The 15,623-nt window shown below is 44.1% G+C and overlaps 1 protein-coding gene across 2 annotated transcripts in view; it reads right to left on the bottom strand.

Annotated features, from left to right (window-relative positions):
• col2a1b (collagen, type II, alpha 1b) overlaps window positions 1-9,934 on the bottom strand; it is a 150,855-nt gene extending 140,921 nt beyond the window's left edge. For both annotated transcript variants that reach the window (XM_061937692.1, XM_061937693.1), the window contains exon 1: window positions 9,611-9,934. In XM_061937692.1, coding sequence (XP_061793676.1) covers window positions 9,611-9,704 — 94 coding nt within the window. In that variant the 5' untranslated portion in view covers window positions 9,705-9,934. The remainder of the gene's footprint in view (window positions 1-9,610) is intronic.
• Window positions 9,935-15,623: the final 5,689 nt, after the last annotated feature.

Below are 15,623 nucleotides of genomic sequence, written 5' to 3'. Positions count from 1 at the left end.
TCTACATGACAATGCATTATAATATAAACTAGAAACCTATATAATATGTATAAAAAATATAAATATACGGTAAATATACAGAGGCTATTTCATCCCTACAAACCTGTTTCGCAGGTTTCCCTGCTCTTCAGGGGAGTATTTTAAAAAAAAAAGAAAAAAATATATATAAAATGATAAAGAATAATGAAAATATCCAATATATTTATGTTGATTTGTCTTTCCATTTTCTACAAAATATTGAAAATACTTTTTTTTTTTTAACATTAATTTAATTAAGTACTTATTTGATGTATTATTACTGCTACATGATAGTGAAATCATGTTGTATTATTATCTACATAATTCTAATCTACTATACATTTAATATAATAAAAAATATATAAATACAGGATAAAGAAAATCTTGAATATTTTTATGTGCATTTGTCTTTCTATTAGTTCAGACTGTCTGTGAGGTCGTGAACCCCGCAAAGGCTGAGTCCTGGGTGCAAGGAAGGCAAGTAAAAGAGACTGTGTGTTCAGTTCAGATTCTTGAGTGTGCAACCCCTTGGGTCAGCTAACAATGAGTACTTTCCAAAAAAGAAAAGAAAAAAGGAAAAATAGTTACATTTCATATGGACATGGATTGATTTTCCTGCAAACTAAAAAAAATAAGATTACAACTTTTAAAAGTTTATTAGCTGTGTTACTTTTTGAATTTTAGTACTATTTTTCTTTAGTGGAAAAGGCCACACAATGTCTCTTTTAAAGGTAAAGGTTGCAGACCCCTGTTCTCTAAATGTTTCTATATAATAATGAGAATATATATATATATATATATATATATATATATATATATATATATATATATATATATATATTTTTTTTTTTAAATTTATTTTATTTATTTATTTTATTATATTATTTATTTATTATATTATTTTATTCTCCTCTCTGAGCTGCCACCTTAACGTGGTAGAGGAGTTTGCGTGTCCCAATGATCCTAGGAGCTATGTTGTCCGGGGGCTTTATGCCCCCTGGTAGGGTCTCCCAAGACAAACTGGTCCTAGGTGAGGGATCAGACAAAGAGCAGCTCGAAGACCTCCATGAAAAATAAAAACAAAGGACACTAAAAATGTAGCTAAGCTACAAGTTACTCTACATTAAATATAACTAAGTTACAAGTTGCTCTCCAGTTACTCCTCTTTGAGCTGCCACCTTAACGTGGTAGAGGAGTTTGCGTGTCCCAATGATCCTAGGAGCTATGTTGTCCGGGGGCTTCTATGCCCCCTGGTAGGGTCTCCCAAGGCAAACTGGTCCTAGGTGAGGGATCAGACAAAGAGCAGCTCGAAGATCTCTATGAATAACACTGACAAGGAACCCAGATTTCCCTCGACCGGACGCGGGTCACCGGGGCCCCCCTCTGGAGCCAGGCCCGGAGGTGGGGCACGATGGCGAGCGCCTGGTGGCCGGGCCTGTCCCCATGGGGCCCGGCCGGGCACAGCCCGAAGAGGCAACGTGGGTTCCCCCTCCAATGGGCTCACCACCCATAGCAGGGGTCATAGAGGTCGGGTGCGATGTGAGCTGGGCGGAAGCCGAAGGCAGGGCACTTGGCGGTCCGATCCTCGGCTACAGAAGCTAGCTCTTGGGACGTGGAACGTCACCTCGCTGGGGGGGAAGGAGCCTGAGCTAGTGCGCGAGGTGGTGAAGTTCCGGCTAGATATAGTCGGACTCACTTCGACGCACAGCAAGGGCTCTGGAACCAGTTCTCTCAAGAGGGGCTGGACTCTCTTCCATTCTGGCGTTGCCGGCAGTGAGAGGCGACGGGCTGGGGTGGCAATTCTTGTTTCCCCCCGGCTCAGAGCCTGTACGTTGGAGTTCAACCCGGTGGACGAGAAGGTAGCTTCCCTCCGCCTTCGGGTGGGGGCACGGGTCCTGACTGTGGTTTGCGCTTACGCGCCAAACCGCAGCTCAGAGTACCCACCCTTTTTGGATTCACTCGAGGGAGTACTTGAGAGTGCTCCCCCGGGTGATTCCCTCGTTCTACTGGGGGACTTCAATGCTCATGTTGGCAGCGACAGTGAAACCTGGAGAGGCGTGATTGGTAAGAATGATTGCCCGGATCTGAACCCGAGCGGTGTTTTGTTATTGGACTTTTGTGCCCGTTACAGATTGTCCATAACGAACACCATGTTCAAACATAAGGGTGTCCATAGGTGCACTTGGCACCAGGACACCCTAGGCCGCAGTTCCATGATCGACATTGTAGTTGTGTCATCGGATTTGCGGCTGCATGTTTTGGACACTCGGGTGAAGAGAGGGGCGGAGCTGTCTACCGATCACCACCTGGTGGTGAGTTGGCTGCGATGGTGGGGGAGGATGCCGGACAGACCTGGCAGGCCCAAACGCATTGAGAGGGTTTGCTGGGAACGTCTGGCAGAGTCTCCTGTCAGAGAGAGTTTCAATTCCCACCTCCGGAAGAACTTTGAACATGTCACGAGGGAGGTGCTGGACATTGAGTCCGAATGGACCATGTTCCGCGCCTCTATTGTCAAGGCGGCTGATTGGAGCTGTGGCCGCAAGGTAGTTGGTGCTTGTCGTGGCGGTAATCCTAGAACTCGTTGGTGGACACCGGCGGTGAGGGATGCCGTCAAGCTGAAGAAGGAGTCCTATCGGGTTCTTTTGGCTCATAGGACTCCCGAGGCAGCGGACAGGTACCGACAGGCCAAGCGGTGTGCGGCTTCAGCGGTCGCAGAGGCAAAAACCAGGACATGGGAGGAGTTCGGGGAAGCCATGGAAAACGACTTCCGGACGGCTTCGAAGCAATTCTGGACCACCATCCGCCGCCTCAGGAAGGGGAAGCAGTGCACTATCAACACCGTGTATGGCGAGGATGGTGTTCTGCTGACCTCGACTGCGGATGTTGTGGATCGGTGGAGGGAATACTTCGAAGACCTCCTCAATCCCACCAACACGTCTTCCTATGAGGAAGCAGTGCCTGGGGAGTCTGTGGTGGGCTCTCCTATTTCTGGGGCTGAGGTTTCTGAGGTAGTTAAAAAGCTCCTCGGTGGCAAGGCCCCGGGGGTAGATGAGATCCGCCGGAGTTCCTTAAGGCTCTGGATGCTGTGGGGCTGTCTTGGTTGACAAGACTCTGCAGCATCGCGTGGACATTGGGGGCGGTACCTCTGGATTGGCAGACCGGGGTGGTGGTTCCTCTCTTTAAGAAGGGGAACCGGAGGGTGTGCTCTAACTATCGTGGGATCACACTCCTCAGCCTTCCCGCTAAGGTCTATTCAGGTGTACTGGAGAGGAGGCTACGCCGGATAGTCGAACCTCGGATTCAGGAGGAACAGTGTGGTTTTCGTCCTGGTCGTGGAACTGTGGACCAGCTCTATACTCTCGGCAGGGTCCTTGAGGGTGCATGGGAGTTTGCCCAACCAGTCTACATGTGTTTTGTGGACTTGGAGAAGGCATTCGACCGTGTCCCTCGGGAAGTCCTGTGGGGAGTGCTCAGAGAGTATGGGGTATCGGACTGTCTGATTGTGGCAGTCCGCTCCCTGTATGCTCAGTGCCAGAGCTTGGTCCGCATTGCCGGCAGTAAGTCGGACACGTTTCCAGTGAGGGTTGGACTCGGCCAAGGCTGCCCTTTGTCACCGATTCTGTTCATAACTTTTATGGACAGAATTTCTAGGCGCAGTCAAGGCGTTGAGTGGATCCGGTTTGGTGGCTGCAGGATTAGGTCTCTGCTTTTTGCAGATGATGTGGTCCTGATGGCTTCATCTGGCCAGGATCTTCAGCTCTCACTGGATCGGTTCGCAGCCGAGTGTGAAGCGACTGGGATGGGAATCAGCACCTCCAAGTCCGAGTCCATGGTTCTCGCCCGGAAAAGGGTGGAGTGCCATCTCCGGGTTGGGGAGGAGATCTTGCCCCAAGTGGAGGAGTTCAAGTACCTCGGAGTCTTGTTCACGAGTGAGGGAAGAGTGGATCGTGAGATCGACAGGCGGATCGGTGCGGCGTCTTCAGTAATGCGGACGCTGTATCGATCCATTGTGGTGAAGAAGGAGCTGAGCCGGAAGGCAAAGCTCTCAATTTACCGGTCGATCTACGTTCCCATCCTCACCTATGGTCATGAGCTTTGGGTTATGACCGAAAGGACAAGATCACGGGTACAAGCGGCCGAAATGAGTTTCCTCCGCCGGGTGGCGGGGCTCTCCCTTAGAGATAGGGTGAGAAGCTCTGCCATCCGGGGGGAGCTCAAAGTAAAGCCGCTGCTCCTCCACATCGAGAGGAGCCAGATGAGGTGGTTCGGGAATCTGGTCAGGATGCCACCCGAACGCCTCCCTAGGGAGGTGTTTAGGGCACGTCCGACCGGTAGGAGGCCGCGGGGAAGACCCAGGACACGTTGGGAAGACTATGTCTCCCGGCTGGCCTGGGAACGCCTCGGGTTCCCACAGGAAGAGCTGGACGAAGTGGCTGGGGAGAGGGAAGTCTGGGCTTCCCTGCTTAGGCTGCTGCCCCCGCGACCCGACCTCGGATAAGTGGAAGAAGATGGATGGATGGATGGATGGATGGATGGATATTTATTTATTTATTTATTTTTATTTATTTAAACATATTTTTACATGAATTACCCTTTTATTTTTACTGCTACTCGATACTGAAATGTTTTATCAGAATCTACAGCATTTAATTTACTATAAATCAGATTTAATAAATAATATAATAATAAAATTAAAACAATTATACTATAATAAAGAATAATGAAAATCTCAAATATTCTTTACTTTAATTAGTTTTTCCACTGATAGATAATACAGGTAACTGAAATATTTTACCATAATCTACAGCAGGGGTGTCAAACTCATTTTAGATGGGGGGCCACATGGAGAAAAATCTACTCCCAAGTGGGCCGGACTGGTAAAATCGCGGCACGATAACTTAAAAATAAAGACAACTTTAGATTGTTTTTTTTGTTTAAAAATAGAGCAAGCACATTATGAAATTGTACAAAATCATACAATTTTTAGTTTTTTACACTTATATGTTGCGGTTAATAGTATTCTATCTTTATTTGTTGCTATTTATATTTTCTGAGTAAATTATGTGATAATGTTCATCAGTCAATTCATTGGTGTTCATTTTAAGTCAATCAAGATAAACATTTTTATACCAAATTAGAGGATGTTATTTATGTAGTTTGATAATTTTCCTCAAATTACATCATGTGGTTTATTTTGTATCTACAGAGATACAAATAATTTCCATTGCGACATCTAGTGGACACATTTAGAACAGCTGTTTCAATCCAAAATTTCAGGTTAATTTTTATACCTAGCAAACTCTTCTCGCGGGCCGGCTAAAACCTGTTTGCGGGCCTGATTTGGCCCTCGGGCCGTACGTTTGACACCCCTGCCTTATAATTTACAATAAAATAAATTTAATAAAGATAATATAATAGGAAAATCATAATATTGACGATATTAATTTGTCTTTCTTAGTTTATTGTTAAAACACACACACACACACACCAAAAATCAACATTTGTCTATAATATACTATTTTTTTTGCGGGCAGCTACAAACAACTTCTTTACAGTGGTTGACAAATTGGAGTATGCAACCTCAACAGTGACCACAAGGTGTCAGTGTAACTTCACAAGCGCTGGAGCCCACAAATGTATACAGTATGGCTGATTTATATTCATTAAAGAGACAGACTTGGCATTCTGAGCTCCACGTTGGTGGGTGCGACCTCATTCAATGCAGCTACTGTACATGAAAAAAAAAACCCATCTTGTTGGCGTCTATTTTTTTCAAGAGATGCACTTTTCAGGTACAGTAGCCATGTTTATCTTCCGGAAGGCCGCTCAGGTGACCTGAAAGCGTCCTCTGGGTGCCATGAATGAAGGTCTTTCTGGAGGCTCGAAGGACAGAGCGGCCAATTCATTGACTTGTACCCAAACACAAGGTGCATTCTGGGAGCCCACCTGGCCGCTGCATGCCAGATGGGTGGGGAAGTGGTCACGTGACCGTAACTGACAGTAGACTAATAAGACTCGTCTCTCACATGTTGGCAGCTTTGCTCAGCAGACGAGTGCAAAAAAAAAAAAAAAAAAAAAGAAAGAAAGCCATAAAGTGTTCCCAGGTGCATCATGAGGACTGGAACTCTGTTTTCCATCTGCCTGCTTAGATTTCAGCATTCAGGGCCTTTTGTGTATAGAAGGTTCCAAGAAGGGTCTTAAGTGAACACCAGACCACTTTTATACCCTTTTTGGACAGGGTAATCCAACAGTGCCACTCATGTGGTTTTATTTGATGAACCCCTGCCGTCAGTTAGAATATTGTCCTGTCAGGTAGTCATCACAGCAGCAATGGAAAGCGTACTTTTAACTTAACTCAAACACCATGTGTTTGTTTTTCTTTGCTTCCCAATGAAAAAAAAACAGCTTTTAGGAACAATGAATTTGCCAAAAAAAAAAAAAAAAAAATGCAATTAGTACAAAAAGTGACTGCTTGACCGGAACTAAAAATAGGATCATATTACACCAGGCCTGGGCGATTATTTTGACTGACACATTTAGAGAAAAAAATGTGTCTGGGAGCCGTTATATCTAATTTTTAGGAGCACTCATACAAAACCTCACAATAATGTCTGATTGATTGCTAAAAACTTCAACCATTTAAAAAAAAAATGGAATGGAATTTTACGTTTTTTTACTGAAAATGTACATGAAAATAAAGAATGTGGTATTTACAATATTAACTACGAATGATAAAACACTGAATATTGAAAACATATGAACGTCGCACCCCCTCTCCATCCACATATTTTACAATCTAGCGAAACGCAACAAAAATGTAACAAACAGCGAAAAATGAACAAAAGGGTAACAAAAAAACCCCCACCTACAATCTGATATAGCTGATGTATCACTAAGCTTTAGAACTTTGTTGGAAAAATCTGTCCCTGACACCCGCATTTCAGGCTCTGGAAACACTCTGTGGAAACGCTCTCCACCCACACTGCTTGGTGCCTCGTCTGAGCTGCTGTGACTTAGATTACAATAGTAGCTAATTAGATTACCATAGTAACTAGTAAATCATGCAAAAGCGCAGATTCCAACCATTGAAATATTTTGTATAGATTTTGCGGTCATTTGAAAACATCTCTGCCGTTATGATAATGGCAGCTACAGTTTCCATCTTAAAGATCTAAAAAAAATATTTGGGAATGTCCGTCGGGCCAAATTGAAAAGCTCAACGGGCCCTAATTTGCCCAGGTTTGTATTACACCAAACTGGTCCATTTCCACTGGCTCCCAGAACTCCTTAGTTGCGTTTTTAAGGTCTTGTTATTTACATACAACATACTAAACGTTCATTCTGCTGATTTTCTTGAGCGTATGTTCCGTCCCAAAATCTGCGTTCTAAGAACGACGGCTTATTGGTGCTTGCCAGAACCCAAAACAAGTCCAGAGTCTAGACCTCTAGAGCGTTTTCTATTTGAGCTCCAGTACTCTGGAATGCCCTAACGGGAATATTTAGTAGAGATGTCCGATAATATCGGCCTGCCGATATTATCGGCCGATAAATGCGTTAAAATGTAATATCGGAAATTATCGGTATCGTTTTTTTTAATTATCGGCAGGGGCGCCGCTAGGGATTTTGGGCCCCATGAAAAGAATCTTTACAGGGCCCCCAACACAGTGTCATTATTTTTTCTGTATTATAATTTCATCATCATGGGCCCCTAGAATCCGTCTCCTTTACCCCCCCCCCCCATCTTTTCGGCGCCCCTGATTATCGGTATTGGTTATTTTATTTTTTTTATTTTTTATTATTAAATCAACATAAAAAACACAAGATACACACTTCTTTCTGTTATTAATATGCTGGTTCCTACATTATATATAAATATATACCAATACAGTCTGCAAGGGATACAGTCCGTAAGCACACATGATTGTGCGTGATGCTGGTCCACTAATAGTACCAACCTTTAACAGTTAATTTTACTCATTTTCATTAATTACTAGTTTCTATGTAACTGTTTTTATATTGTTTTACTTTCTTTTTTATTAAATAATTTTTTCTTAATTTATCTTATTTTATAAATTTTTTAAAAAGTACCTTATCTTCACCATACCTGGTTGTCCAAATTAGGCATACTAATGGGTTAATTCCACGACTGCATATATCGGTTGATATCGGTATCGGTAATTAAAGAGTTGGGCAATATCGGGATATCGGCAAAAAGCCATTATCGGACATTCCTAATATTTAGAGATGCTACCTCAGAAGCATTAGAGTCCAACCTTAAGACTAATTTACAAACTCTAGCTTTTGGACAGCGCCTGTTTAGACCAGTTGACCTGCCGCTTTTCTGCCCCCCCCCCCCCCCCTCCTGCATGGAAAGGATACCAGGTGGTCACGGATAATCTCTGGAGAAGTAACAGACTGGAAGAAGCGCTAGCTGTTCCAAGTCGTGACCCAAGGGTGCACCACTCTTCTGTGCATCGATTGGTGACGTCTCTGCGTTGCAGACTTGTCTAAATGGAAGAAAATCCCCCTACTACGCTCCGATAGACTGGGCTTTCACATTATCTATAAATGTAACAATTTAATAATTATACCCACTCGGCATCCATTGCAGCCAGTCCCCCAGCCATTTTTCCAATTCGGGCTTTCGAGTTTTTCCTTTCCTGGGATCAGGGGATGTCGTTAAAAAAAATGAACATTTGTCATGCATATTAATACATTTTACCGCCACAGAGACAAGCTGGGATTTGCCTGGCTGCCCTCTGACAGCAAAGGAATGTGAAGACTTTTCACCAAAAGGACCACCTTTCATTTTTTTGTTGTGCCCCCCCCCTCCTTCAGCCTCCATATTAGTGAATTTACAGTTAAAAAGACAACCTGTCAGTGCTCATTAAGCACCCACGGGGGATGTCCGAGTTGGAATTTTTGAAAGAAAAAAACAAAACGTTGTGGCTCCAGCTTTGCAAAGTTACCTGAATGCACCGTCACTTTTCAAACTCAATTTAACTGGAGGTGGAGTCAGGGTTAGCCTGACTGAACCTGTTAACTACTTGTACCAGCAGCTATAATGACCTTTATCATTATAAATGTAAAATTGAATGTAAAAATACTATAGTTTCACACGGTTGGATTCCACACACTTCCGCTTGCTTATAGGAAGTTGCTTTTTGTGTTGCCCAATTTGTCATTTTAGTGTTTGCCGTTACTGTAGGTATTGTTCTTTCTATTGGGATTCAAGAGTGGCATGATATATATATATATATATATACATGTGCCAAAAAATGTGCGCCCTCTGGGCTTCAAATGACCCACTGGCCGCAGGTTTGAGACCCCTGTCGACCAAAAATGTGTGTGTTATAGGCCAAAGTTAAAACTTCCCAGGCATGTTTACAATAGTTTTAATCGTTTTAGAAAGTTTACATTTTGGATAGCAGGATTAACAGAATGAGGTCCCCGCTTTGTGTAAACAAACATTGTGATATACACCCACACCTGTGTTCAGTCCCCAATTGACTGTGACAATCAGTGCTTGACGTTGCACATCCTTGCGGTAAAAATGATAAAAGGGTGACAGCATAGAAGAAGAAGTACTCACGGTTGCTGTCCTCCTGACATCTGACCAGGGCTAAAAGGCAGATCTGGGTGACTGCAAGTAGCAGTAGAGTCCTTGAATCCAGGTAGCTGAACATGTCTAAATATTAGACATGCAGAGGTCCTGGGGGGGGGAAAAGAGGGACTGTGCAAGGAGCTCAGGGAGCTCAGTGTTTAGTATCAATGTGTGTGTGTGTGTGTCAAAGCCGGAGCATTCGACAGGTCAAACAGCAACAAGGTGGGCAAATCCGGCAAGGCAGCAGGACTCGGACCTGCAGCACAGAACTCAGCACCGGCCGCTTTGAGGGCCAGAAGTGGTAGTTTTATGTTGCCTTCAATGAATCTTCGTATATTCCCCAAATATTAGGCCGGCCCCTCTTTACCCCCTGTGAGATTGAAATATGAGAACGTTTTCCCTCCTGTTCTGTCTGCCAGGCCCACCCCACCCTCCTCAGTCCTATAGACCACTCCTTTCTACACGTGCTGCCACTGATCCCCCACTTCTCAAAAAAAAAACCTTTTCCCCCTACTTTGCTTTCCTCCTCCTCCATTCTTTACTGCATAGAAAGCATTTCATTGGACTTAGTCGGATCTTAAACTTTTTTGCTCTGTTGTTTACCTTTCTCACGTCTATGGACTCCAACAGGTGTCTCACACACATTTAAATAGATATTAAAGGCCTACTGAATCCCACTACTACCGACCACGCAGTCTGATAGTTTATATATCAATGATGAAATCTTAACATTGCAACACATGCCAATACTAAAGTGCAATTTTAAATTTTGCGGCAAAATATCCTGCTGAAAACGTCTCGGTATGATGACGTCTGCGCGTGACGTCACGGATTGTAGAGGACATTTTGGGACAGCATGGTGGCCAGCTATTAAGTCGTCTGTTTTCATCGCAAAATTCCACAGTATTCTGGACATCTGTGTTGGTGAATCTTTTGCAATTTGTGCAATGAACAATGGAGACAGCAAAGAAGAAAGCTGTAGGTGGGAAGCGGTGTATTGCGGGCGGCTGCAGCAACACAAACACAGCCGGTGTTTCATTGTTTACATTCCCGAAAGATGACAGTCAAGTTTTACCATTGGCCTGTGGAGAACTGGGACAACAGAGACTCTTACCAGGAGGACTTTGAGTTGGATGCGCAGACACGGTACCATGAGTACGCATGCAGCTGCGGCTTCCAAACATTTGATTGCTTGCCTGTATGTGTGTGCCGCTATGTGCATGTCACGTACGTAACTTTGGGGACTTTGGGGAAATATATGTGCTGTATGAACTTTGGGGAGGTGAACGGTACTTTGGGCTGTGGGATTGAGTGTGTTGTGCAGGTTTTTGAGTTGTATTGGCGGGTTATATGGACAGGAGGGGGGAGGTGTTTGTTATGCGGGATTAATTTGTGGCATATTAAATATTAGCCTGGTTGTGTTGTGGCTAATAGAATATATATATGTCTTGTGTTTATTTACTGTTTTAGTCATTCGGGCATCTGGTCAGGATGCCTCCCGAGCACCTCCCTAGGGAGGTGTTTAGGGCACGTCCGACCGGTAGGAGGCCACGGGGAAGACCCAGGACACGTTGGGAAGACTATGTCTCCCGGCTGGCCTGGGAACGCCTCGGGATCCCCCGGGAGGAGCTGGACGAAGTGGCTGGGGAGAGGGAAGTCTGGGCTTCCCTGCTTAGGCTGCTGCCCCCGCGACCCGACCTCGGATAAGCGGAAGAAGATGGATGGATGGATGGATGGATAATATTGCGGTTCTTATACACACACCACAGTAATACTCGTATGTTGAAGCACAGTACGTCTGACTACAGTAGGCGTAATACTCCCACAATCCATCAAGCGGTGCGACTTCATAGCTTACCAAAGTCGTAATAAAACATTTTGACAGATTTTTGACTAATGTTCTATATTCCCAATGGAACATTTAAAGTTTTGGTGTTGTTTACAGGCGTCATCTTGCAGCCTACAAGTATCTCTTATGTGTGACTGCCATCTACTGGCCCCACTTATCATTACACCATGTACCAAATACAATAGTTTGGAGGTCAGTAAGCACAACCAGAATTATTCCGTACATTAGGCGCACTGTTGAGTTTTGAGAAATTGAAAGGAGTTTAAGTGCGCCTTATAGTCCGATAAATACGGTAAATGGGCTGTTTGCAACTTGCTCATTGTTACTGTAAAAAAAATCTTGATTACGCTTGTTATATATATAACTACTGGCTAGCGTTTGTGGTTCAACAGAACACATTTGTTTTACATTTGTCCATATTTTTTACAATTTAAAATTTTATTTCATGAACATTTTTACCGGCCCGAATAAAATAATTGGTGTTTGCGGGGGTCACTCGCCCTGTACCCCCCACGTACAGTACGCATTGGTATCATTATTCATTATGTCTACATCTATAATGTGCTCTGATATTGTGGGTCTGAAAGGAAGGAACAAGTCGTGTAGAAAAGTCAGGACTTGTAACAACTTGACAGGTTTGTTCAAAAATATTCTATGCGGCTGAGCGAGACCACAACATTGCACCGCAAGTCTTTCTAGTATTTTTGCCTCACTCATGAGGTGAAGCACACCAAGTAGACCCAATAAGCAAGTTAGAATTATATCACACACTTAATATGAAATATATATGAATTAAAGTTAAAACAAACAACAACAATAATTTAAAGTGCACAGGAGCAGAAAGGCTAAATATAAACAACATGGGGATGGATGAAACAGACATCATTTCTGCAGGGTCTCTGCACCCCCCAACAGGTTGTGACCTGTGGGCTTAGAACTTTGACCCCCCCTGGACCACTTTATTGGACACGGGAGCAGCTGGTAATGGGCCCGTCTAAAAGAACCGAGCTCGTCAAAGTTTGTTTGTGGTTGGTTGGTTAAAATGTATTTTGAACATGTATACGGTATCAATATGATACATCACATATTTGATATATTTTCATTTTTCTTTACAAAATGTCCAAAAAGGAGTGGCAAGAAGCTAAATTTATATAATCTTCCCCCTTTTTCACTTCATACCAATTACCAACACATATGTTTTACTTCCTGTTCTCAATTTGTACACAATATACATCAATGTTCTAAATACATCAGTTCTCCTCATAAGTAGATTGACTTAATGAGATAGATACTATCTATCTCTATTTTTTTTTTAAATCATGTTTTTTGTCATAATTCTTCTTCTTTGTACTTTGTAAACATTTGTAGTTTGAACAGCCTCTTAAACTGAATCATATTAGTACATTGTTAGATTTCTTTCCTTAATTCAGGGGTGTCAAACTCAAATACAGAGTGGGCCAAAATGTAAAACTGAACAAAGCCGCGGGCCAAGGTTGAACAAATGAACCTTTTAATAGGGACCCAAACAAGTTTTGCATTGACTATTGAACAAGCAAGGCTTATATAACTTTATAGTGACATGCAAAATCGAGTTTCAAATAATAATATTAATAATTAAAAAATATCAATGGCATATCAAATACAATTTAAATAAAAATTGAATGCCTCTTTTCTATTTGCAGCCTTCTGAGGTAAATATCAACATTAACTTTTTCCACAGGCTAATACATTTAAAAATAAAATAACAATGAATAAACCAACTATTCAGGACTTTAAACTGCTCAGTTTGCAACACACTGATCTAATCTGATGTGCCCAAGCCAGATACCTGACATTTTTTCATTAATGTCGGGGCTCAAGCTTTGAGCTGAGGCAACCTTCATTATCGAACGAAGATGTTCATCAGTCATTATATCTCGTAGTCCACCCGGACCACAGTCTTGTCCTCTACGAGCTGTCGTCACGTCCGCTTTTCATCCAATCTAACAACGTGCTGGCCCAGTCACAAGATATGTGCGACTTCTGTACGCACACACACGTGAATGCAACGCATACTTGATCAACAGCGATACACGTTACACTGAGGGTGGCCGAATTAACACTGTTAGAAATATACGCCACACTGTGAATCCACACCAAACAAGAATGACAAACGCATTTCGGGAGAACATCCGCACCGTAACACAACATAAACACAACAGAACAAATACCCAGAATCTTTTGCAGCACTAACTCTTCCGACGCTACAAAATACAACCCCCGCTACCACCACTTTTGGATCAAAGTGTCAGGATGGCAGGACTACCAATTATGCATCATAGACTGGAGAGCTGATATCAGCTTTTAGTGTCTGTAGGCTGCCTTGTATACATTCTGCTATGGAGGTTTCATGTAGGTCCTTTAAGAAACGTGTCAGTTTTTTTTATATCAATACAACTAAGTAGACTACATACCAGGAAACCAGTTTAATGTACATTTCACAACGGCAAAACTGCCCACACACCTTTTCTTGGTTATGTCACATGTCTGCAGGGAGAATTCATACAACATTCAAAATCAGTGAAGTTGGCACGTTGTGTAAATGGTAAATAAAAACAGAATACAATGATTTGCAAATCCTTTTCAACTTATATTCAATTGAATAGACTGCAAAGACAAGATACTTAAAGTTCAAACTTCATTTTTGTTTTGCAAATAATCATTAACTTATTTGCAAAAAAAATGTCATCGGGGTATTTTTACCACTGTGTTACATGGCGTGATTGGGAAGAATGGCCGTCCGGATCTGAACCCGAGTGGTGTTTTGTTATTGGACTTTTGTGCTCGTCACAGATTGTCAATAACAAACACCATGTTCAAACATAAGGGTGTCCATATGTGCACTTGGCACCAGGACACCCTAGGCCGCAGTTCCATGATCGACTTTGTAGTTGTGTCATCGGATTTGCGGTCTCATGTTTTGGACACTCGGGTGAAGAGAGGGGCGGAGCTTTCTACCGATCACCACCAGGTGGTGAGTTGGCTGCGATGGTGGGGGAGGATGCCGGACAGACCTGGCAGGCCCAAACGCATTGTGAGGGTTTGCTGGCAACGCATGGCAGAGTCTCCTGTCAGAGAGAGTTTTAATTCCCACCTCCGGAAGAACTTTGAACATGTCACGAGGGAGGCACTAGACGTTGAGTCCGAGTGGACGATGTTCCGTGCCTCTATTGTCGAGGCGGCCGATTGGAGCTGTGGCCACAAGGTGGTTGGTGCCTGTCGTGGCGGTAATCCTAGAACCCGCTGGTGTACCAGCGGTAAGGGATGCCGTCAAGCTGAAGAAAGAGTCCTATCGGGCTCTTTTGGCTCATAGGACTCCGGAGGCAGCAGACAGGTACCGTCAGGCCAAGCGATGTGCGGCTTCAGCGGTCGCGGAGGCAAAAACTCGGACATGGGAGGAGTTCGGGGAAGCCATGGAAAACGACTTCCGGACGGCTTCGAAGCGATTCTGGACCACCATCCGCCGCCTCAGGAAGGGGAAGCAGTGCAATGTCAACACCGTGTATGGTGAGGATGGTGTTCTGCTGACCTCGACTGCGGATGTTGTGGATCGGTGGAAGGAATACTTCGAAAACCTCCTCAATCCTACCAGCACGTCTTCCTATGAGGAAGCAGGGCCTGGGGAATCTGTGGTGGGCTCTCCTATTTCTGGGGCTGAGGTTGCCGAGGTAGTTAAAAAGCTCCTCGGTGGCAAAGCCCCGGGGGTGGATGAGATCCGCCCGGAGTTCCTTAAGGCTCTGGATGTTGTGGGGCTGTCTTGGTTGACAAGACTCTGCAACATCGCGTGGACATCGGGGGCGGTACCTCTGGATTGGCAGACCGGGGTGGTGGTTCCTCTCTTTAGGAAGGGGAACCGGAGGGTGTGTTCCAACTATCGTGGGATCACACTCCTCAGCCTTCCCGGTAAGGTCTATTCAGGTGTACTGGAGAGGAGGCTACGCCGGATAGTTGAACCTTGGATTCAGGAGGAACAGTGTGGTTTTCGTCCTGGTCGTGGAACTGTGGACCAGCTCTATTCTCTCGGCAGGGTCCTTGAGGGTGCATGGGAGTTTGCTCAACCAGTCTACATGTGTTTTGTGGACTTGGAGAAGGCATTCGACCGTGTACCCCGGG

The sequence above is a fragment of the Nerophis lumbriciformis genome, linkage group LG03 (assembly GCF_033978685.3).
Source record: "Nerophis lumbriciformis linkage group LG03, RoL_Nlum_v2.1, whole genome shotgun sequence".
NCBI classification, from domain to species: domain Eukaryota; kingdom Metazoa; phylum Chordata; class Actinopteri; order Syngnathiformes; family Syngnathidae; genus Nerophis; species Nerophis lumbriciformis.
The sequence above is the reverse complement of the archived record's forward strand: the minus strand, read 5'-3'. Positions and strand labels throughout refer to the sequence as shown.